General features: G+C 43.7%; 1 protein-coding gene across 2 annotated transcripts in view; it reads left to right on the top strand.

Moving 5' to 3' along the window:
• Positions 1-261: 261 nt before the first annotated feature.
• The window catches only part of LOC139557004 (death-inducer obliterator 1-like), a 47,724-nt gene continuing 22,022 nt past the window's right edge, over positions 262-25,963 (top strand). For both annotated transcript variants that reach the window (XM_071371259.1, XM_071371258.1), the window contains exons 1-5: positions 262-370; positions 9,549-10,695; positions 10,886-11,111; positions 11,268-11,507; positions 11,718-11,895. In XM_071371259.1, coding sequence (XP_071227360.1) covers positions 316-370; positions 9,549-10,695; positions 10,886-11,111; positions 11,268-11,507; positions 11,718-11,895 — 1,846 coding nt within the window. In that variant the 5' untranslated portion in view covers positions 262-315. The remainder of the gene's footprint in view (positions 371-9,548; positions 10,696-10,885; positions 11,112-11,267; positions 11,508-11,717; positions 11,896-25,963) is intronic.

Genomic DNA, 25,963 nt, shown 5'->3' with positions numbered 1-25,963 from the left:
GAGGACAGACACACACCCACCCCTCTGCGCGCTGTTCCTACTGTAATCTGCAGCGTTTTTGCAGGGAGAATGTGCATTTAGCATTTAAACTCTTAATTCTTTCCCCCGATTGCTCGTGTCATCCGATCCGACTGTTAATTTACGAATATGATTATGAATACGAGTATGGCCATGTCGGCACACTGACCCTTCAGGTCAAGCTCTCACAAGTCTTTCAACTTGTAAATGTACTTCAATTAAATCAACAGCATTTCTGGTAGATTGGATAACATATGACATGCATTTTTTCTATCTTGATTTGACAGTTTGTCTTCCATGGAGGGCTTTATGGATATCAATGAGATCCATGACCTCACTGGCACTGATACAGGTATGACCTTTCTCTTTCCTCCCCCTGTTAGTTGTATTGGATTGGTCTGACCATTAGTTGTTCAAATGATGTGATTGGATTGAGATTATATATTTTCGGCCATATTAAAGGTAGACTCAGGGCAATGACGTTGCCATGAGCAAGACAGCAGATATTGAGTTGAGCAAGAAGCAAGACTTCACTCTCACACAGTGGGTGTTTCTCAAAATGCATACTACCGTGCTTCGAGCACCCACGTTGAAAGAAGTCCAGAGAGGACATATGAATAAATAAAAAATATCCCACGTTATGTCAATCATAACGTATTTATTTCATAAGTGGTGTGTTGAGATCACAAGATAAAAGTACCATGCATCATCCATTGATTTGTTCAGATGCACGATAACCACTTCATGAAGAAGACCTGTGGCAGCGTTGATCGCATTGTGGGGGCATTTAAGCCTTGAACAATGCCTGAGAGGCAGCCCTGTCTCCCAGTCTGCGTACCGCCCCCGAAGACCACAGCCAATCATATGCAAGGAACAACACATAACTTGGCTAGTCTTGTGAGATAGTTAGTTAGTCTTGTTAACTACCTAGCTAACAATCAAGCTAGTTATCTATGCTGGTTGTTAGCTTGCATAACTGATATGTGTATAATTATAAGGAACACTTCATGTTTTGTGGATAATATTTACATTTACAGTTGGTAAACTCCATTCCTGACAGACTGATCAGATTACATTTCAGCCTCAGAGGCTGATAAATCAGGATGCTGCCTTGCAGGCTATTTCATATGTAAGGCTCTTTGCAGACAGCCTACAAGGCAGCATCATGGCTTATTAGTCTCTGAGGCTGCTATTGAATCTGATCAGCCTGCCAGGAATAGGAGCGCACCCAGTCTAGATCACATACATAATACACTGACTTCTAATCTGCCTGCAATGACCTTTAACTATGAAACAGCCTACAAAACAGAATCCCAATTTAAAAGCCTCTGAGGCTGCTATTGAATCTGATCAAGCTCTGAGGCTGAAATGTAATCTGATCAGCCAGTCAGGAATGGAGCTCACCCACTCTGTAAATATTATCTATAAAACATGAAGTGCCCCTTACAATTATACACATATCAGTTATGCACGCTAACAACCAGCATAGATAACAAGCTAGGTAGCTAGCTAGCTAACAAGACTACCTAGCTAGGTAGCTCTCTTGCTCACAAGACTAGCCAAACTAGCTGCGTTGTTGCTTTCATGGGATTAGGTATGGTCTTGGGGGTGGCACAGCCTGGGAGACTGTCAGGCATCGTTCAGGGCTTAGATGCCCCAAGAGCTCTTAGCTCAAGGTAAGGGTCATTTTAGCTTGCTAACATTCTAATTTATGAACTGATAATGAGCTCCAAACAAATGAAAGCATGATGTTCACATGAAATGTACCATCGCTTAGTGTAACAATCAATAATCAGCTATTTTTATTCCTTATAACTGGAACTGCAATCAGGAGCTAGCCAGCTAACTAGCTACTAGTCTTTGTTAGCCACGGTTAGCGGTCTTCACCTTTTTTCTCGGTCACCAGCCAGCCTTAGCTCGGACCACACCTGCCAGTCTGCACAGAGCGATATCAACCCAGAGCATTTCGGACTGCTTCTCTCTACCACATCACCGGATTCCTGCCGCTCTGGATTATTACACCGGGTCATCGCAGCTAGCTAGCTGCAAACGAGTGGCTACTGTTAGCGAACACCTCTGTCCCGAAGCAAGCACAGGCTAGCTCAAGCCTCGAGCTAGGCCCATATATCAGCTAATTCTAGGGCTACAATACCTCCTTTGCCAATTGGCCTGGACCCTTTTATTGTCGTCACGGAGACCTGCCGATCCATCACGACTGCACTGCCGACGTGATCTCAACAGGCTATTCTGTTACGATGTCGCCGAATAACCATCTACTAGCCAAGGCCCGCTAGCTTTTCTGAACGCTGTGCCCCCTGCTCGCCTAGTGTAGTAGTGACTACCGAACGGCACCCGGACTCACCTATCGCTTGCTCTTTTGACCCTATGATCACTCGGCTACACAGCTGATGCCCCTGGACTGTTTCAATAACACGGTACCTCATTTTGTTTACCTGCCGGCCCCAGCCTCGAACTCCTGTATGTACCTAACTGACCCGCAGGCGCTATCATTTGTTGACTTCTGTAACCATAAAAGCCTTGGTTTCATGCATTTTAACATCAGAAGCCTCCTCCCTAAGTTTGTTTTATTCACTGCTTTAGCACACTCCGCCAACCCTGACGTCCTAGCCGTGTCTGAATCCTGGCTTAGGAAGGCCACCAAAAATTCTGAAATTTCCATCCCCAACTACAACATTTCCCGCCAAGATAGAACTGCCAAAGGGGGTGGAGTTAGCCTGCAGAGTTCTGTCATGCTAGCCAGGTCTGTTCCCAAACAGTTCGAGCTTCTACTTTTAAAAATCCACCTTTCCAGAAATAAGTCTCTCACTGTTGCTTGTTATAGACCCCCCTCAGCCCCCAGCTGTGCCCTGGACACCATATGTGAATTAATTGCCCCCCATTTATCTTCAGAGTTTGTACTGTTAGGTGACCTAAACTGGGATATGCTTAACACCCTGGCCTTCCTACAATCTAAGCTAAATGCCCTCAATCGCACACAAATTATCAAGGAACCTACCAGGTACAACCCTAAATCCGTAAACACGGGCACCCTCATAGATATCATCCTGACCAACCTGCCCTCTAAATTACACCTCTGCTGTCTTCAACCAGGATCTCAGTGATCACTGCCTAATTTCCTGTGTCCGTAATGGGTCCGCGGTCAAACGACCACCCCTCATCACTGTCAAACGCTCCCTAAAACACTTCTGGCCTGGGTATCCTGGAAGGATATTGACCTCATTCCGTCAGTAGAGGATGCCTGGTTATTCTCTATAAGTGCTTTCCCCACCATCTTAAATAAGCATGCCCCATTCAAAAAATGTAGAACTAAGAACAGATATAGCCCTTGGTTCACTCCAGACTTGACTGCCCTTGACCAGCACAAAAACATAATCTGCATAATCTGGGCCCCTACAAATCAGCTGGGCGAGACAATCTGGACCCTCTCTTTCTAAAATTATCTGCCGCAAATGTTGCAACCCCTATTACTAATCTGTTCAACCTCTCTGTCGTATCGTCTGAGATCCCTAAAGATTGGAAAGCTGCCGCGGTCATCCCCCTCTTCAAAGGGGGAGACACTCTAGACCCAAACTGTTACAGACCTACAGTGGGGAGAACAAGTATTTGATACACTGCCGATTTTGCAGGTTTTCCTACTTACAAAGCATGTAGAGGTCTGTAATTTTTATCATAGGTACACTTCAACTATGAGAGACGGAATCTAAAACAAAAATCCAGAAAATCACATTGTATGATTTTTAAGTAATTAATTTGCATTTTATTGCATGACATAAGTATTTGATACATCAGAAAAGCAGAACTTAATATTTGGTACAGAAACCTTTGTTTGCAATTACAGAGATCATACGTTTCTTGTAGTTCTTGACTAGGTTTGCACACACTGCAGCAGGGATTTTGGCCCACTCCTCCCTACAGATCTTCTCCAGATCCTTCAGGTTTCGGGGCTGTCGCTGGGCAATACGGACTTTCAGCTCCCTCCAAAGATTTTCTATTGGGTTCAGGTCTGGAGACTGGCTAGGCCACTCCAGGACCTTGAGATGCTTCTTACGGAGCCACTCCTTAGTTGCCATGGCTGTGTGCTTCGTGTCGTTGTCATGCTGGAAGACCCAGCCACGACCCATCTTCAATGCTCTTACTGAGGGAAGGAGGTTGTTGGCCAAGATCTCGCGATACATGGCCCCATCCATCCTCCCCTCAATACGGTGCAGTCGTCCTGTCCCCTTTGCAGAAAAGCATCCCCAAAGAATGATGTTTCCACCTCCATGCTTCACGGTTGGGATGGTGTTCTTGGGGTTGTACTCATACTTCTTCTTCCTCCAAACACGGCGAGTGGAGTTAGACCAAAAAGCTCTATTTTTGTCTCATCAGACCACATGACCTTCTCCCATTCCTCCTCTGGATCATCCAGATGGTCATTGGCAAACTTCAGACGGGCCTGGACATGCACTGGCTTAAGCAGGGGGACCTTGCGTGCGCTGCAGGATTTTAATCCATGACGGCATAGTGTGTTACTAATGGTTTTCTTTGAGACTGTGGTCCCAGCTCTCTTCAGGTCATTGACCAGGTCCTGCCGTGTAGTTCTGGGCTGATCCCTCACCTTCCTCATGATCATTGATGCCCCACGAGGTGAAATCTTGCATGGAGCCCCAGACCGAGGGTGATTGACCGTCATCTTGAACTTCTTCCATTTTCTAATAATTGCGCCAACAGTTGTTTCCTTCTCACCAAGCTGCTTGCCTATTGTCCTGTAGCCCATCCCAGCCTTGTGCAGGTCTACAATTTTATCCCTGATGTCCTTACACAGCTCTCTGGTCTTGGCCATTGTGGAGAGGTTGGAATCTGTTTGATTGAGTGTGTGGACAGGTGTCTTTTATACAGGTAACGAGTTCAAACAGGTGCAGTTAATACAGGTAATGAGTGGAGAACAGGAGGGCTTCTTAAAGAAAAACTAACAGGTCTGTGAGAGCCGGAATTCTTACTGGTTGGTAGGTGATCAAATACTTATGTCATGCAATAAAATGCAAATTAATTATTTAAAAATCATACAATGTGATTTTCTGGATTTTTGTTTTAGATTCCGTCTCTCACAGTTGAAGTGTACCTATGATAAAAATGACAGACCTCTACATGCTTTGTAAGTAGGAAAACCTGCAAAATCGGCAGTGTATCAAATACTTGTTCTCCCCACTGTATATATATCCTACCCTGCCTTTCTACAGTCTTCGAAAGCCAAGTTAACAAACAGATCACCGACCATTTTGAATCCCACCATACGTTCTCCGCTATGCAATCTGGTTTCCGAGCTGGTCATGGGTGCACCTCAGCCACGCTCGATATCATAACCGCCATTGATAAAAGACAATACTGTGCAGCCGTCTTCATCAACCTGGCCAAGGCCTTCGACTCTGTCAATCACAGCATTCTTATCGGCAGACTCAACAGCCTTGGTTTCTCAAATGACTACCTCGCCTGGTTCACCAACTACTTCTCAGATAGAGTTCAATGTGTCAAATCGGAGGGCCTGTTGTCCGGACCTCTGGCAGTCTCTATGGGGGTGCCACAGGGTTCAATTCTCGGGCTGACTCTTTTCTCTGTCTACATCAATGATGTCGCACTTGCTGCTGGTGATTCTCTGATCCACCTCTACGCAGACGACGCCATTCTGTATACTTCTGGCACTTCTTTGGACACTGTGTTAACAAACCTCCAGACGAGCTTCAATGCCATACAACACTCCTTCCGTGGCCTCCTACTGCTCTTAAATGCAAGTAAAACTAAATGCATGCTCTTCAGCCGATCGCTGCCCGCTCCCGCCGCCCATCTAGCATCACTACTCTGGACGGTTCTGACTTAGAATATGTGGACAACTACAAATACCTAGGTGTCTGGTTAGACTGAAACTCTAATTCCAGATTCACATTAAGCATCTCCAATCCAAAATTAAATCTAGAATCGGCTTCCTATTTTGCAACAAAGCATCCTTCACTCATGCTGCCAAACATACCCTCGTAAAACTGACTATCCTACTGATCCGTGACTTCGGCGATGTCATTTACAAAATAGCCTCCAACACTCTACTCAGCAAATTGGATGTAGTCTATCACAGTGCCATCCGTTTTGTCACCAAAGCTCAATATACTACCCACCACCGCGACCTGTATGCTCTCATTGGCTGGCCCTCGCTTCATATTCGTCGCCAAACCCACTGGCTCCAGGTCATCTATAAGTCTTTGCTAGGTAAAGCCCTGCCTTATCTCAGCTCACTGGTCACCATAGCAGCACCCACCCGTAGCACGCGCTCCAGAAGGTATATTTTACTTGTCATCCCCAAAGCCAACTCCCCCTTTGGCCACCTTTCCTTCCAGTTCTCTACTGCCAATGACTGGAATGAATTGCAAAAATCACTGAAGCTTATCTCCCTCACTAACTTTAAGCATTAGCTGTCAGAGCAGCTTACCGATCATTGCACCTGTACACAGCCCATCTGTAAATAGCCCACCCAACTACCTCATCCCCATATTGTTATTTTTTTGTTGTTGCTCCTTTGCACCTCAGAATCTCTACTTGCACATTCATCTTCTGCACATCTACCACTCCAGGGTTTAATTGCTAAATTGAAATTATTTCGCCACTATGGCCTATTTATTGCCTTACCTCCCTAATCTTACTATATTTGCACACACTGTATATATATTGTTATATTGTGTTATTGACTGTATGTGTGTTTATTCCATGTGTAACTCTGTGTTGTTTGTGTCGCACTGCTTTGCTCTATCTTGGCCAGGTCGCAGTTGTAAATGAGAACTTGTTCTCAACTGGCCTACCTGGTTAAATAAAGGTGAAAATAAATGATACATATGCACTGATCCACCGTGGGCTCTGCCATACTGTCAATCTATCATCAATACGTCCACTCCTATTTATAGAGCTTATCTTGTGATCTCGACAAAAAAACAATTTTTGCTATGTCGTGATCATGAGATAAATAAGTTGTGATCTTGACATAACGAGGGAATAATTTTTGATTCATATGTCCTCTCTGGACTACAAATTGGAGCATTGGCGGGTCGGAGTATGAGTCCAACTCAAAGAATGCGAAACAACACACGGAGGGCACTTCTCGAATGCGTACTCCATTTGTACATATTTTGAAACATGCATCGACGCAAATTTCAACGGAAAGTATGTAAAGAATATGACGCAACAACATAAATAATTGCGCAAAATTTCTTGAAATAACTGGCGGCCATTAAAATACGCTCAGATTTCAGAATGAAATGTTGCCTATTCACATTTCATATGTTGCCTGACTGCAATATTTTATTTATTAACCTATATTAATTTTGGCATGTTTACCTGCCTACAAAGCCACTAGTGTGCGTCGATCGCAAGCCCATAATAGGTCAATAGGGTTAACTGGCCAGATAGCCATAAAGAATTGTTAGCTAGCTAACTACCCATGAAGAATTTACATCTACCTTGCATAACATTTAGTTTTAGGTCATTTTTGCCTGTTAAACAATCTGATTAGCTACATTATTACAATTCACAAATACTTTGAACAAAAATATAAAAGCAACATTTGAAGTGTTGGTCCCATGTTTCATGAGCTGAAATAAAAAATCCCAGATATGTTCTATATGCATGTTCCAAATTTTGTGCACAAATTTGTTTACATTCCTTTTAGTGAGCATTTCTCCTTTGCCAAGATAATCCATCCACCTGACAGGTGTGGCATATCAAGAATCTGATTAAACAGCACGATCATTACAGAGGTGCAGCTTGTGCTAGGGACAACAAAAGGCCACTCTAAAATGTGCAGTTTTGTCACACAACTCAATGCCACAGATGTCTCAAGATTTGAGTCAGCGTGCAATTGGCATGCTGACTGTAGGAATGTCCACCAGAGCTGTTGCCACGTGTAACCACGCCAGCCCAGGCCAGCCAATTCCGTCTTCTTCACCTGCAGGATCGTCTGAGGAGGGGTGGGTTGCTGAGGAGTATTTCTGTCTGTACTAAAGTACTTTTGTGGAGAAAAACTCATTCTGATTGGCTGGGCCTGGCTCCCCAGTGGGTGGGCCTGGCTACCAAGTGGATGGACCTATGCCTTCCTAGGCCCACCAATGCCTGCAACCCTGCACAGTCATGTGAAATCCATAGATTAGAGCCTAATTCATTTATTTCAATTGACTGATTTCCTTATATGAACTGTAACTTAGTAAAATCTTAAAAATTGTTGCATGTTGCTTTTATATTTTTGTTTATTATAGCTAGCTGATAGTTATGAGGTAAAACATTTGTCTTGTGTAAATGTAACCGATGTGAAATGGCTAGCTAGTTAGCGGTGGTGCGCGCTAGCAGCTTTTCAGTCGGTTACGTCACTTGCTCTGAAACCTAGAAGTAGTGGTTCCCCTTGCTCTGCATGGGCCGCGGCTTTTGTGGAGCGATGGGTAACGATGCTTCGTGGGTGACTGTTGTTGATGTGTGCAGAGGGTCCCTGGTTCGCGCCCGAGGTCGGGGCGAGGGGACGTACTAAAGTTATACTGTTACATATATCTTGTTTGGTCTCTATTGCCGTTGTCCTGGCTGGAGGAAGGGTCAGTGAATGGGGAGGTGCAGCGTGAGGTAATACAGAGTGTGAGTGCTTCTGAAATGGAACGTTTTATGCGTTCTTCAGACTCTCATCCTCACAAGAACGTCCTGGGAGAATGCACTCTGAGCATGAGAGTTTGGAGCACGGTAGAATGCATATTGAGAAACATCCAGTATCTGTGCATTGGTTCGCTTCACACTGTTACAGCTTGGTAGCCAGGGCACCAAAGCTGCGGAAAAGTTGAACCAAAGCTCTTAGTTGTTGCGGAAATTGACCAGCTATTTTACCTTTTTATTTAAACAGGGAGTCACCATTGAGACCAGGACCTCTTTCGCAAGGGTGCCCTGCACATACAATTCATAGACAAAATCAAAATCGGACAGTACAAAGCAAACTAAATACAGCACAACAAACGATCAAGAAAAACAGCCACATTCCTCAGAAAATAGTTCCCTACCAAATATTTTAAATTGCCCAAGCGTCATCCACAGCTTATTGCAGTGTATTTTGCAGTTGGTTCCAGCAATGAGGTGCATTAAAACTAAAAGCAGATTTGCCTAATTCGGTGGAGACCCAAGGAACCTCGAGGGTTAACCAACCTTGTGAGCGGGTTTGGTATCTCATGTTTGTTTAAATTCTGTAACAACGAAGTTAGGTAAGTTGGAAGCTTGTGTAGTAGGGCTTTGTAAACGAAAAAGGGAGTAATGAATTGATCTGCAGGACTTTAAAACAGGGTGCTGTGGTGAGTATTAAGACTGTCACCAGTGATAAAACGAGTGGCGCTATGGTAGACGGCATCCAAAGGTTTAAGAGTAGTGACTGCTGCTTGATGTTTATACTGTTTACTTTCTGCATCATACTGCTACCTTTTTAAATCTAAGGTTTTTCCATCCCTGCTCTTCTCTTCTTGGTGTAGAGGAGCACAGAGGCGATGGTAATGCAGAGCAGCAGGTGGAGGGGGCCGAGAGGGGTGCTAGGCCGACCATCAGCGAGTTCAAAAAGACCTGGGGCTTCAGGCGGACCACGGTTGCCAGAAGAGAGTTTGTGGGATTGGATGAGACTGAAGATCCAGAATCTCCGCCCCTACCCACACGTCGGGGCAGAGGCCGCCCGGCCCAGACCTATTCAAGACGTGGGCGAGGGGGGAGAAGGAGCGCCCCGGCTGACCTGGAGCACTCCGAGACGGGCTCCCCTACTCCAATGGACAGGGAGCCTGCCTCAGAGGCCCTAGAGCCCTGCCCAGGTGCCAGATTAGACCCCTCCTCTTGGCGGGACTTTGGATCTGCATTCAGCACGGCTTTTTCCCTACTTGGGGAGAAGAAAGAGGAGGACAGGACCACGGCTGCCCCTCCTAGCTATGGGGGTAGTGGGGACATGGAAGCTGCCTCCAGTATAGAGGAGGACAGTGATGAGCTGACCCTGAAGCAGCTTCAGGAGCGGCTGAGCATTAGGGGGAGAGGTGAGGCCAGAGGCAGAGGGGTCAGAGGGAGAGGCAGGGCTAGGGGAAGGGGTAGAGGGAGAGGGAGAGGACGAGGGAGAGGTAGGGGGCGTGGGAGGGGTAGGAGGGTAGAGCCAGAGTCGAGCACTGCAGATGAAGAAGAGGTGATTTTTGTAAATGAGTTGGAACAGCAGCAGGTGTATCAGCCTCAGGAGGAGGAGAGGGAGCAGAGTCCCGAGGAGGCTGTTGTAGTGGTTGAACCGCAAAGCCCTTCTCCTTCTCAACAGTCCAGCTCAGAGTCTATGCCTCCTCTCGAGTCTGATCCAGAGCCAGAGACAAAAGAAGAAAAGCCCAGCCAATATGATAATGTAACAGAGGTGGAGGAGGAGGAGAAAGTGGAGGTGGAGGAGGAGGAGAAAGTGGAGGTGGAGGAGGACGAGGTGGAGGAGGAGAACGACGAGGTGGAGGAGGAGAAGGACGAGGAGAGGGACGAGGTGGAGGAGGAGAAGGACGAGGTGGAGGAGAGGATCGAGGAAGAAAAGTCAGAGTATTCTAGCATATCGGACAGTGAGGGCTACAACCCCAATGCCCTTTACTGCATCTGTCGACAGAGGCAGAATAAAAGGTATGTGTGTAGCATTGTCAAGGACGATATTTACCTCTGAAAACAAGCAAGCCTAATGTTGTTGGTATCGCAGCACCACATCTCAGCTCTTTCCATCTGCCATACTCATTATTTTGGATGGTTATGGACTTTAGTTAATTGCTGTTCTTTAGCTGTCATTTTCTTATTGCCCGTTTGATTCCTTGTCCAGGTTCATGATCTCCTGTGACAATTGTCAGGAGTGGTTCCATGGCGACTGCGTTGGCGTCAGCGAGACGCATGGCAGCAAGCTGGAGAGGAGCGGACGGGACTGGATCTGCCCCAACTGCACGAATAAGAGCCAGAGCCAGCCAGACCCCCAGCAGAGCCACCCTGACTGCCTGACACTGCCCTCCTCTGGGGAGGAGGAGAGAGTGCATGAGGAGCAGGCCAGTAAGGTGAGAACGAACGTTTACTGATTCCTTTGCGAGGAAGAATGGAAATCAATGCTAGTTTGTAGTATTATTTGGTTTCCCTTGCTTTGTACAGCCCATTTCACAATGGTATTTAGTTGCAAGTTTGAGATCTAGGCTGACAAGCGAGTCTGGTCCTAGGAGGCTGTGGCGCAGGAGGAGACTGAAGTGGTTGCTGAGGCTGAAATGGAGACGGACAGTTCTCTGCCCCAGTGCATTGGCCCAGGGTGCAGTATGCACGCTCTTCCCGACTCCGTTTACTGTGGCACAGACTGCATCCTCCGGCATGCGGCTGCTACTATGAAGACCCTATCTGACTCCAAAGAGACCAATGCCGAGCAAAGCCCACAGAGTAGAGCAGCAGCCAAACCTGGCCCTAAGGTACCCAGTGCCTAAACTTTTGGTCATTTTTTCCATTTTTTCCTGCATCTTCTGCATGTTGTGCTTGTTTCATTTTGTTGATGAATGTGTGCCGAGATTACGTTTGCCTTAGAAACAGATAAAGCTGCCACTTTGACTCACTCACATAGTATTAGTTAATTAAACCCCAAATTAGCTGATGTTGACCTTCTGTGAACATTTTGACCTCAGGGTCAAAGGTCGGCTAGGATTCCCCAGAGGTTGTCGGCGGAGCGGCCCGAAGAGGAGAAGGAGGCTGAAGAAGTTGAGGACAAGGAACCTGACACATCTACATCTCCCTTATCCTGCAACCCTAGTCTCACTGCAGTACAGGCCACATCCATAGAATCATCTATGTTTTACAAGTCGAGTATGTATCACTCACAGCACATCCATATCCAACACATACAGAATACTTTACTTTCACTCAGTTGGTATTCATCAGACAGCAGCTATAACGTTACCTCTGCCATCACACAATCTTTAGGTGTAGGGATACAAAGTTATTTGCAGTAGTCAGCAGCAGTGGGTAATTGTACTATAAAATGTTTTTCTTCAGCTAGTTGGAAACATTGAAAAAGAAAACCAGCCAAACCAATCAACAATCCAAATGTACATTTCCTCAGTTACTAGATAGTAGAAGAATGTTTAGTATAGTTGGGTTCAGAGATGATTCTACTTCAATACCACCATTTTTCTACAGTCCAGTATTTCAATAGTTGTCAATGTTTTTATTTGACAAATAATACATCCGGTTCAATAAGAGCCTTATACGGCAACAAAATATAACTACAAGGTACAGGCTGATGCGTCAGTCTTACGAATACTAGTAAATACTTCACACAAAATTACTAATGCACAGAGTATTGTCCCAGGGAATAAATAATAGGATACACAAGTTGCACAGATAGAAATCACTGCTTGATGGAAAGCGCAAAACATTCACTGAGTGACACATGGATATGGTTTTAGTTCGAAGCAGTTAGAAAACAAACATTCCCTCTGAGTCAAAGAAAATGAATGTTTGCGCACTGTGTCCAAACACAAGGCCTCTCAAGTCATCCAGTAGTGCCTGATATGGGAAATAGATGAATTCAACCATGGATGAAAAACACAGGCGATACAGATCAATGCGGGCAATAACACATTTTCTGCCTCTCAAACCAGAGCAGTTGAGCTTTTGGAGGAATTGGTTTGAACACTTTGTGCAATGGAGTTGGACCAGTTACCGGGGGAGTATACAGAGGAATATACAGAATCATCCAGTCTTGCTTATGATTAGATTTATAGAGCAATGTAGAAGAGGCCAAGGATTGCCACCAACCTCCTCCTGTGGCTTTCATGTAACCTGTCTTTTCATATCAGTGCTCATGGAGGAGAGAGGACGAGCGCCACGCACCTGCACCTTTGTCCATTTTTGTAATGAAACTTTTTTATCTTCAACGACCCGCAGTGTCATACACACACATACACATGGGACGCCAACACACACAGACACACTGTACAATCAGACTAGTGCTCATGAAGGAGAGTGGACGAGGAGGGAGGAAGCCATTCTAGACTATTGAGAGGCATTACTCTTTACGTGCAAGATCGAGCTCATCGTCACATGACTAGCTTCTTCAGCTCCATTCCTTCACTTATAAACCACGTCTACAAGGCTGTCTTTGCCGTTTTAAATAAAGCTTCAGCTGTTCATCAAAGGAAAGGATGATGACATTCACCTGAGCACCAGAGACTTCACTATCTATCCAGACATGGGGTTTGTTTTCAGAAGCATCTGTTCATAAAGGGTACATTTGTAGCTTATACGTGTGGTTGGAAGAAAGCTACCATTTTTTGGCAACTTTTTGCTACATCCCCAGAGAGCCTTTTTAATGTCAAGTTGTCGCAAAGTGCTTGGCAGTAACCTGGCCTAGAACCCAAATGACAAGCGGAACCACAACAGCAAAGGGGGGGAAATAAAATAAGCCTCGAGGTTAACCAGACTGAGGGGAGGCCCATCCTCCTCTGGCTGTACCAGGTAGAGGTTACATACATTGTACTCGTATGTTGTTCAGAGAATACAAGTAGGGATAGACTGTTTTCCGTATCTGCGAGACGCATACAGTTAAGGACCTTTTGGCCAGATAGTTGTCCATAAAAATCGTACGTTTTTGGTTGTAGACATTGCTGACACAGCATGATGGGACAGAACAATATGTCGGGCCAATGTGGACGCATCAGCGGGTAGGGTAAAGCAGCAAGGGAGGGAATGGGGCAGTAGAGCAGCATCTGGAAGTGTTGGTGGAAAGCTGTCTGTAATGGTAATAATAGTAATTGTGTACAACAAAGGCAGTCCCACCCCCGTGCTTATGTTCGCTTTTGCACCTTTTCCATACCAGACCATTGACATGTTCAGTGTTGTTGAATGTGGCCTTGATTTGGTTGTCACCTGGATATGCATGATAGGGTCTCTAGATACATTCTTGAGCACAGGTTTCCCCTCAGTGACTTTGAACCTTTCCACCCTGCCAAAGAAATTGAGAGTTTGGACATTGGTCCTTTTCACTAATGTCCACAGAGGCACTTGGTCTTCAAGGGTCCTCTGCTTTGCCCTCTGGTAATGCTAGCCCTTTACCCGTGCCACTTCAGATTTAGTATTCAAAAGAGTACTCATGTTCCGCAGTGTGAAATGGTCTATCAGATGTTTTCCCAACACATTTCTGACTTCTCACACTCGCCAGCAACTAACATGATTTTACAGGTTCTAGTTAGTACATTTAGCAAAAAAATGTCATATTGCAGTACATGTCATTTGTTGATGAAACACAAACTCAAACAATTCAAAAGGGTAACCTTTTTTTTATTGTATTTTTTTTGGCCCTGTGTGGTCTTCAAACTTCTTCTTTTTAAGGGGAACTTTTGTCATTTTTTGTAATGAAGAATTTTGATCTTCAACGACCTGGAGTGTCATTCAAAAATACACACACACACACACACACACACACACACACACACACACACACACACACACACACACACACACACACACACACACACACACGAGACTTCAACACACACAGACATACTCTACATTTAAGACACTCAAACCAGAGGCAAAGAGGAGTCCATGCAAACAGGGACTCGGGAGAGATAGCAGAGCAGTTTTTCAGCTGCAGCATGGAGGCCCTGAGAGGATGACCAGATGCCAGGAAGGATTTCCCACAGGATCCTGACAAGCAGTGAATGACAGACACATTGATTAATTTCAATGAAGAAGACTGAAGTACCTAGCTGGCCAATTTCACTGACGTGCTCAATACTGAAATGCCTGACAGATCAGCAGGAGTTGTAAAATGCTCCTTCCAATAATTCCTTTTTGGAAATCACTTATCACTCACAAAATGACAGTTGCTCCTTTGCTTTACCGTTGGGTTATAGGTTATAGGCAACTGGGATAACGTGCCTCAATGAACATCTGTTTGAATCCTGCACATGAATGGGCTTCAGTGAAGTGTGTGTGTGTGTGTGGAGTACAGTAAGTTGTTTAGTTAGTGTCAGTTCACACATGGAACAACGATGGTTCCCAGTTACACATTTAGTAACTTGGTTCAGTACACAAGCATTATTCTATACCATCGAAGGATCCGCCACACAACAGACATGCATTTCATGTGCATCTCGTTTCTTTAGAGTTTTTCCTGTGGTTACGTTTTTTTATTTTTGGCAGTTAAAAGTCCTGAACACATCTGCCACTTGCATCTGAGGAAAGCAACCTCATTGCTAATACCCTTTCAATGTGACCACAAGTGTCTCCCATCAGCCCTCACCATTCATATGGCAAAAATAGTTATACATGATCAGTTGAATTTTGAACATCGATCATGTACGTGTCAGATTCACATACAAGTTAATCAAATGGTCATTTTATGCAATCATACCCTAACTGGTATTTTGCAGAGGTGGACTGCGTCATGACCAATCACGCTACCTGAGATGACTTTTGACTACCACTACTATGGTAGGACACAGACTGAGACATCTAGCCCCAGACCAATACCTCATATACTGTATTTAGTGACGAGCAAAATGTAGGCCACATTCAAATAACCCCTATCCTTTACCACCTTAGTTTGTTCTGATCTGAATGAACTATAGGAATGCTAGGTGGAGCCCTCCCCATTTCTTATTTTGCCAATGTTACTCAATACTTTAATGGGGGCTCCAGGAGGTGTGCACCTGCTTGGTCCTCATGATTAAGGAAAAGTGGTATTCCTTTAGTGTTGGCAGATCTGAATGAACTGGATAGGTGTAGCTAAGCATTATGGGTATTTTTCCCCCCCACATTCTGCTTTCTGTTAAACAGTTATAAATACACATGACCAAAAGTATCGGTCGAACATCTAATTCCAAAATCATGGGCATTGATATGGAGTTGGTCCCCCCTTTGCTGCTATAACAGCCTCCACTCTTCTGGGAAGGCTTTCCACTTGATGTTGGAACATTGCTGCGGGGATTTGCTTCCATTCACCCACAAGAGCATTAGTGAGGTCGGGCACTGATGTTGGGCGATTAGGCCTGGCTCGCAGTTGGCATTCCACTTCATCCCGAAGGTGTTCGATGGGCTTGAGTTCAGGGCTCTGTGCAGGCCAGTCAAGTTCTTCCACACCAATCTCGACAAACCATTTCTGTATGGACCTTGCTTTGTGCACGGGGGAATTGTCATGCTGAAACAGGAAAGGGCCTTCCCCAAACTTTTGCCACAAAGTTGGATGCACAGAATCATCTAGAATGTCATTGTATGCTGTAGCATTAAGATTTCCTTTCACTGGAACTAAGGGGCCTAGCCCATACCATAAAAAACAGTCCAGACCATTATTCCTCCACCACCAAACTTTACAGTTGGCGCTATGCATTGGGATAGGCAGCGTTCTCCTGGCATCTGCCAAACCCAGGTTAGTCTGTCGGACTGCCAGATGGTGAAGCGTGATTCATCACTCCAGATGTTTCCACGTTGGCATTGCGCATGGTTATCTTAGGCTTGTGTGCGGCTGCTCGGCCATGGAAACTCATTTCATGAAGCTCCCGACTAACAGTTATTCTATTGACGTTGATTCCAGAGGCAGTCTGGAACTCTATAGTGAGTGTAGCAACCGAGGACAGACGATTTTTACGTGCTATGCGCTTCAGCACTTGGTGGCCCCGTTCTGTGAGTTTGTGTGGGCCTACCACTTCGTGGCTGAGCCGTTGTTGCTCCTAGATATTTCTACTTCACAATAACAGCACTTACAGTTGACCAGGGCAGCTCTAGCAAGGCAGAAATTTGCCGAACTGACTAGTTGGAAAGGTGGCATCCTATAACGATTGAAAAGTCACTGAGCTCTTCAGTAAGGCAGTTCTACTGCCAATGTTTGTGTATGGAGATTGCATGGCTGTGTGCTTGATTTTTATACACCTGGCAGCAACGGGTGTGGCTGAAATAGCCCGAATCCACAAATATGAAGGGTTGTCCACATACTTTTGTATATATAGTGTATCTGCCATTTTATCTTCTCTTCTTGTTAAACTTGTTAAACACAAGCACCCTCTACTGGCCAGACATTAGAATAGCTTTTCAACAGTGCACTCATACTTTGTGTGTCTGGTGTTCTGCTATGCTGAGAATCTAGCACATTCACATTCTCCCGAGCAAGTGTCAGGTAAAAATCTCCAATACTAATACTTCAATGACTGTGACAATAAGATGTTTATTCCTGTAATGTCCTCATTTAATTTCCGGATAGCGTTTTTCTGCCTTAGACATATCAGATGCTGTAAAAGTCCAGAGAAAGAGATGATAAAACTACACACAATTTAATGCCCTGGTCGTAATTAGTTTAATTGTTCATTATGGCCTGTATATCCAAGTCACTTGATTGCTGCAAGGTTGCAGTTTCATCCACTTTGCTAATGTGACTTTTTAAGAATTAAGCGTACAGCTGATTTTAAAGCAACTATCTAAACAGATGCCTTAAAGACATACTTTAACCTCAATCGGACTAATTATCATATGAAAGTCTGATAAAGTGCATAAATTGTCATCTGTACGATTCATCTGTACGTCATCATTATAGCCTTGATCAACATTGGGTGGATTGGAAGTGACCTTATCTAGATTATCCTAAATAGTAGGGTCACAACAGGATCCGTTTAGAATCTCAACATACCCTTACCGAAAAAACAGGCTTCTGGCAAGCAGTTGTGGTAAATATTTTGGATAACTTACCATTATTTTCACATGCACATTAGTTTTTGGGCTAACTGTTGCTGCAAATTTGCTTCGACTTCTGAACCTCTGGGAAACTTGTGGCGAACATTGGACTGTTTGTTGCAAACTCAGTATGACTATGCAAATTAGATCAGGTTTTTGGTTGCTGTGTGTTTACATTTTAATGTTATTTACACTGAACAAAAATATAAACGCAACATGTAAAGTGTTGGTCCCATGTTTCATGAGCTGAATAAAAGATTGCAGAATTTTCCATACACACAAAAAGCTTATTTCTCTCAAATTTTGTGCACAAATTTGTTTACATCCCTGTTGGTGAACATTTCTCCTTTGCCAAGATAATCCATCCACCTGACAGGTGTGGCATATCAAGTAGCTGATTAAACAGTTTGATAATTTCACAGGTCACCTTGTGCTGGGGAAAACAAAAGGCCACTCTAAAATGTTCAGTTTTGTCACACAACACAATGCCACAGATGTATCAAGTGTTGAGGGAGTGTGCAATTGGCATTTACTGTAGGAATGTCCACCAGAGCGGTTGTCAGACAATTGAATGTTTATTTCTCTACCATAAGCCGCCTCCAATGTCGTTCTAGAGAATTTGTCAGTACGTCCAACCAGCCTCACAACCGCAGATCACGTGTAACCATGCCAAACCAGGACCTCCACATCCTGCTTCTTCATCTACGGGATGGTATGAGACGAGCCACCCGTACAGCTGATGAAACTGTGGGTTTGCACAACCAAAGATTTCTGCGGAAACTGTCAGAAACCGTCTCGGGGAAGCTCATCTGCATGCTCGTCGTCTTCACCAGCGTCTTGACCTGACTGCAATTCGGCGTCGTAACCAACTTCAGTGTGCAAATGCTCACCTTCGATGGCCAATGGCACGCTGGAGAAGTGTGCGCTTCACGGATGAATCCTGGTTTCAACTGTACTGGGCAGATGGCAGACAGCGTGTATGGCGTCGTGTGGACGAGCGGTTTGCTGATGTCAAACGTTGTGAACAGAGTGTCCCATGGTGGAGGTTATGGTATGGGCAGGCATAAGCTACGGACAACGAACACAATTGCATTTTATCAATGGCAATTTGGATGCACAGAGATAGCGTGACGATATCCTGAGGCCCATTGTCGTTCCATTCATCCACCGCCATCACCTCATGTTTCAGCATGATAATGTGGCCCTATGTTGCAAGGATCTGTACATAATTCCTGTAAGCTGAAAATGTCCCAGTTCTTCCATGACCTGCACACTCACCAGACATGTCACCCATTGAGCATGTTTGGGATGCTCTGAATTGATGTGTACGACAGCATGTTCCAGTTCCTGCCAATATCCAGCGACTTCGCACAGCCAGTGAAGAGGAGTGGGACAACATTCCACAGGCCATAATCAACAGCCTGATCAACTCTATTCAAAGGAGATGTCGCGCTGCATGAGGGAAATGGTGGTCACACCAGATACTGACTGGTTTATATATATATATATTTTTTTTAAGCATCTGTGACCAACAGATGCATGTACAGTGGGGCAAAAAAGTATTTAGTCAGCCACCAATTGTGCAAGTTCTCCCACTTAAAAAGATGAGAGAGGCCTGTAATTTTCATCATAGGTACACTTCAACTATGACAGACAAAATGAGAAAAAGAAATCCAGAAAATCACATTGTAGGATTTTTAATGAATTTATTTGCAAATTATGGTGGAAAATAAGTATTTGGTCAATAACAAAAGTTTATCTCAATACTTTGTTATATACCCTTTGTTGGCAATGAAAGATGTCAAACGTTTTCTGTAAGTCTTCACAAGGTTTTCACACCCTGTTGCTGGTATTTTTGCCCATTCCTCCATGCAGATCTCCTCTAGAGCAATGATGTTTTGGGGCTGTTGCTGGGCAACACGGACTTTCAACTCCTTCCAAAGATTTTCTATGGGGTTGAGATCTGGAGACTGGCTAGGCCACTCCAGGACCTTGAAATGCTTCTTACGAAGCCACTCCTTTGTTGCCCGGGCGGTGTGTTTGGGATCATTGTCATGCTGAAAGACCCAGCCACGTTTCATCTTCAATGTCCTTGCTGATGGACGTAGGTTTTCACTCAAAATGTCACGATACATGGCCCCATTCATTCTTTCCTTTACACGGATCAGTCGTTCTGGTCCCTTTGCAGAAAAACAGCCCCAAAGCATGATGTTTCCACCCCCATGCTTCACAGTAGGTATGGTGTTCTTTGGATGCAACTCAGCATTCTTTGTCCTCCAAACACGACGAGTTGAGTTTTTACCAAAAAGTTATATTTTGGTTTCATCTGACCATATGACATTCTCCCAATCTTCTTCTGGATCATCCAAATGCTCTCTAGCAAACTTCAGACGGGCCTGGACATGTACTGGCTTAAGCAGGGGGACACGTCTGGCACTGCAGGATTTGAGTCCCTGGCGGCGTAGTGTGTTACTGATGGTAGGCTTTGTTACTTTGGTCCCAGCTCTCTGCAGGTCATTCACTAGGTCCCCCCGTGTGGTTCTGGGATTTTTGCTCACCGTTCTTGTGATCATTTTGACCCCATGGGGTGAGATCTTGCGTGGAGCCCCAGATCGAGGGAGATTATCAGTGGTCTTGTATGTCTTCCATTTCCTAATAATTGCTCCCACAGTTGATTTCTTCAAACCAAGCTGCTTACCTATTGCAGATTCAGTCTTCCCAGCCTGCTGCAGGTCTACAATTTTGTTTCTGGTGTCCTTTGACAGCTCTTTGGTCTTGGCCATAGTGGAGTTTGGAATGTGACTGTTTGAGGTTGTGGACAGGTGTCTTTTATACTGATAACAAGTTCAAACAGGTGCCATTAATACAGGTAACGAGTGGAGGACAGAGGAGCCTCTTAAAGAAGAAGTTACAGGTCTGTGAGAGCCAGATATCTTGCTTGTTTGTAGGTGACCAAATACTTATTTTCCACCATAATTTGCAAATACATTCATAAAAAATCCTACAATGTGATTTTCTGGATTTTTTTTTCTCATTTTGTCTGTCATAGTTGAAGTGTACCTATGATGAAAATTACAGGCCTCTCTCATCTTTTTAAGTGGGAGAACTTGCACAATTGGTGGCTGACTAAATACTTTTTTGCCCCACTGTATGTATTCCCAATCATGTGAAATCCATAGATTAGGCCCTAATGAATTTCTTTCAGTTGACTGATTTTCTTATATGAACTGTAACTCAGTAAAATCTTTAAAATTATTGCATGTTGCGTTTATGTCTTTGTTCAGTATAGAAAGAAAATCAGCCCTAGCAGATGTCATTGTGTGCTAACATACAGTGAGACGCTTCCTCTGTTAAGGAGCATCCTGCACACACAAAAGGGGACACTTCAACAAAAGCCTTGGAGTAACAAAGAGTATAGGGGTCATTTTTACATCAATATAGAGATTGAAGCGAGAACAGCTAAAGCGGCGCTTGAACCAGCGACCACTGTAGTTAGAGGACAATTCAAGTGTGCCTGTGCCATAATGTTCCAGACCTCATGGCGGGACCCATAATATACTTTCCGGTATATACAGGCAGGCTCCAATATCAGTGATCATAAAAGGGGGCCACATGGCTGAAGGAAAGATAAATGAATGTACCGCATGTCCCTCCAAGACGGGGGTCTACCATTGCTGGCAGTCGTACTTGTCGTGTCCCCTTGGCACTTCATTGATCAATTTGTGTCATCGATTAGCCATTGACCACCTGAAAATCCAGGTTTCAGTTTCTTATGAAAAGGGAGCTTATACTGCGTCCAAGCACTAGTTTTGTGTACCTCTGCTTTATAATGACAGGAGATGAATTAGGAAGTTAGAATACACACTATCTGTATGGAACAAATCTGTCATGTCCAGTGGTGTCACTAGGGATTTTTCACTGGGGGCAGTTTGAAAGCACCCCTTCGCAAACACCAATCTATGGTGTGCATGTACTAATAGTCTCTTGGGGGTGCTAGGCCTATTTTTTAGGAGGCTTCAGCACTGTCAAGCACCTTGCTGGAGCCGACCCGTTGCCCTTTCTTTTATGATGCATGTAACCAAAGATGATCTATTATATTGACAAGTAACCGCTCTAACAATGGAAATACATGTCCTCAAAGATGCAAGCACTGTACTGTCTATGATGGAAACAGGCAGGATGAGCCGAGATCAGGTGGGACCATTCTAGACAATGAGAGGGCAAATACGCGTGTGAACAACAGGCACACCTCTGATACAAAGTTGTCTTTTAAAAAGTTGCCGAAATGCCACGTGCGCCCAATTTATATCAGTGCATTCGTAAAACAAACTAAATATTTCGAAACTTCTGTTCAATCAAATATGCCTCACATAGCAAATTCGCAACTTTTTTGTTGTTGACCAAATTCTATACTCATTGACCACCATACAAAAATCCCCCAGCTAGCACATAACATTCTGAGAACCATATGTTTCTTAGAGCTTGGTGAGAGCGTGGTTGTCCTATGGTTATTTTGCATACAACCAGCCGACAACATCCTGGGAATGGTGCAGGATGATTGCTTGGCTTTTGGAACATTCAGCACATTTAAGGAACTTGACCAAAAAAAGTATTGGTATTTCATTACTTTAACAGAATTTTTCCTGAAAGTTCAAACATGGTTACATTTCATTTAAATGTTTGTAATGTTCTAGGAATGTTCTCCAACTGTTTTGAAATTGGGAATGTTCACAAATAGTTCAGAGAACATTAAGAAACAACGTTCTTCTGTAAAAAATGTTAGTACTTCAGCATAACGTTTCCTACAAGTTTACTCATGGTTCTATTTAAACTCATGTTCTCAAATTGTTTCAAGAACTTAAAGAAACAATGTGGGAATTTCAGTACTTTGAGATAATATTTCCTCATGGTTCTATTTCAAGTAGTTTTCTCCAATTGTTTATAGAACGTAAAGAAACAACGTTCTTCTCTGGGAATTTCAGTACTTTAGCATGATGTTTCCTCATGGTTCTATTTAAAGTTCAGAGAATGTTCTAAGAATTATATACCATGACGAGATCCTGAGGCCCATTGCCGTGCCATTTATCCGCTGCCATCATTGAACATGTTTGGGATGCTCTGGATCGACGTGTATGACAGCATGTTCCAGTTCCCGCCAATATCCAGCAACTTTACACAGCCCTTTTGTCCATGTGCAATGTTTTCCCATTCCTCTTCAATCAACAGCCTGATCAACTTTATGCGAAGGAGATGCCGCGCTGCATGAGGAAAATGGCGGTCACACTAGATACTGACTGGTTTTCTGATCCACGCCTCTACCTTTATTTAATACAGATGAATATCTGTATTCCCAGTCGTGAAATCCATTGCTTATGGCCTAACAAATTTATTTCAATTGACTGATTTCCTTATATGAACTGTAAAATCTTTGAAATTGTTGCATGTTGCGTTTATACTTCTGTTCAGTATAATAATATCTTTATTGTCCATTATACTACAAATATAGTGCATTCGGAAAGTATTCAGAGCCCTTGACTTTTTCCACATTTTGTTACTTTACAGCCTTCTTCTAAAATTTGATTTAATTTGGTATTTTATTAGGATCCCCCATTTAGCTGTTGCAAAAGCAGAAGCTACTCTTCCTGGGGTTCACACAAAACATGAAACATAATACAGAATGATATAATACAGAACATCAATAGATAAGAACAGCTCAAGGACAGAACTACATTTAAAAAATGAAAAGGCACATGTAGCCTACATATCAATACATACACAAACTATCTAGGTGAAATAGGGGAGAGGCATTGTGCCGTGAGGTGTTGCTTTATCTGTTTTTTGAAACCAGGTTTGCAGTTTATTTGAGCAATATGAGATGGAAGGAAGTTCCATGCAATAATGGTTCTATATAAAATACTGTACGCTTTCTTAAATTTGTTCTGGATTTGGGGACTGTGAAAATGTCTGACGGTGGCATGACTGGTGGGGTAAGTGTGTGTGTGTCAGAGCTGTGTGTAAGTTGACTATGCAAACAATTTGGGATTTTCAACACACTGTTTCTTATATTAAAAGAAGTGATGCAGTCAGTCTCTCCTCAATTCTTAGCCAAGAGAGAATGGCATGCATAGTATTTATATCAGCCCTCTGATTACAATGAAGAGCAAGACGTGCTGCTCTGTTCTGGGGGTGACTAAGAACCCGATGGTCACTCTGACAGAGCTCCAGAGTTCCTCTGTGGAGATGGGAGAACCTTCCAGAAGGACAACCATCTCTGCAGCACTCCAGCAATCAGGCTTTCATGGTAGAGTGGCTAGACAGAAGCCAGTAAATATTGTCGGGAACTGGAACATGCTGTCGTACACGTCGATCCAGAGCATCCCAAACATGCTCAATGATGGGAGCGGCAATGGGCCTTAGGATCTCGTCATGGTATATAATTCTTAGAACATTCTCTGAACTTTAAATAGAACCATGAGGAAACATCATGCTAAAGTACTGAAATTCCCACAGAAGAACGTTGTTTCTTAATGTTCTTGGAACAATTTGAGAACATGAGTTTAAATAGAACCATGAGGAAACTTGTAGGAAACGTTATGCTGAAGTACTAACATTTTTACAGAAGAACATTGTTTCTTAATGTTCTCTGAACTATTTGTGAACATTCCCAATTTCAAAACAGTTGGATGACATTCCTAGAACATTACAAACATTTAAATGAAATGTAACCATGTTTGAACTTTAAGGAAAAATTCCTTAATAAAAGGCACATGACAGCCTGCTTGGAGTTGGCCAAAATACACCTAAAGACTCTCAGACCATGACAAACAAGATTCAATGCTCTGAATGCCAATTGTCATGTCTGGAGGAAACCTGGCACCATCCCTACGGTGAAGCATGGTGGTGACATCATCATGCCGGGTGGATGTTTTTCAGTGGCATCGACTGGGAGACTAGTCAGGATCTAGGGAAAGATGAAAGGAGCAAAGTACAGAGAGATCCTTGATGAAAATCTGCTCAGGACCTCAGACTGGGACGAAGGTTCACCTTCCAACAGGACAACGACCCTAAACACACAGCCAAGACAACGCAGGAGTGGCTTCTGGACAAGTCTCTGAATGTCCTTGAGTGGCCCAGCCAGAGCCCGGACTTGAACCCGATTGAACATCTCTGGAGAGACCTGATAATAGCTGTGCAGCAACGCTCCTCTTCCAACCTGACAGAGCTTGAGAGGATCTGCAGAGAAGAATAGGAGAAACTCCCCAAATACAGATGTGCCAAGCTTGTAGCGTCATACCCAAAAACTCTGTAATCACTGCCAAAGGTGCTTCAACAAAGTACTGAGTAAAGGTTCTGAATACCTATGTAAATGTGATATTTCAGTTTTACATTTTTAATATACTCCGCCAGGTCAGCGGAGTCAATCACCACCTTCCGGAGACACCTGAAACCCCACCTCTTTAAGGAATACCTAGGATAGGATAAAGTAATCCTTCTAACCCCCCCCCCTTAAAAGAGTTAGATGCACTATTGTAAAGTGGTTGTTCCACTGGATATCATAAGGTGAATGCACCAATTTGTAAGTCGCTCTGGATAAGAGCGTCTGCTAAATGACTTAAATGTAAATGTAAATGTAATACATTTGCAAACATAAAAAAAAAAAAATGGTTTTGCTTTGTCATTATGGGGTATTGTGTGTAGATTAACGAGAGAGAAACTATTGAATCGATTATAGGATAAGGCTGTAACGTAACAAAATGTGGAAAAAATCAAGGGGTCTGAATACTTTCCAAATGCACTGTATATATTTTGACCATGACAGTTTACAATCTAAGGTAACGCCAAGTAATTGAGTCTCCTCAACTAGTTCAACAGCCACACCATTCATTACCAGATTCAACTGGTAGTTTTTACAACAACAGGTTGTCAATAATATCAAAGGCTGCACTGAAATCAAACAGCACAGCTCCCACAATATTTTTATTGTCAATTTCTTTCAACCAATCATCAGACATTTCTGTTCATCAGACATTCATTGTTGGCATTCCCTACCTACGTTTGCCTACTTTGCCAATCATTCAAATTATTATCAACATCAAATGGTTATGTGATGAAAAAGCCATCTGATTCGATGAAAGATGGAGTTGAATTTGTCTTTCTGCCCATAATTTCATTTAAAGTACCCCCCCCCAAAGAAATCCATAATTAT

The sequence above is a fragment of the Salvelinus alpinus genome, chromosome 28, assembly GCF_045679555.1.
Source record: "Salvelinus alpinus chromosome 28, SLU_Salpinus.1, whole genome shotgun sequence".
Lineage (NCBI taxonomy): Eukaryota > Metazoa > Chordata > Actinopteri > Salmoniformes > Salmonidae > Salvelinus > Salvelinus alpinus.
This window is presented reverse-complemented; position numbering and strand designations above follow the sequence as displayed.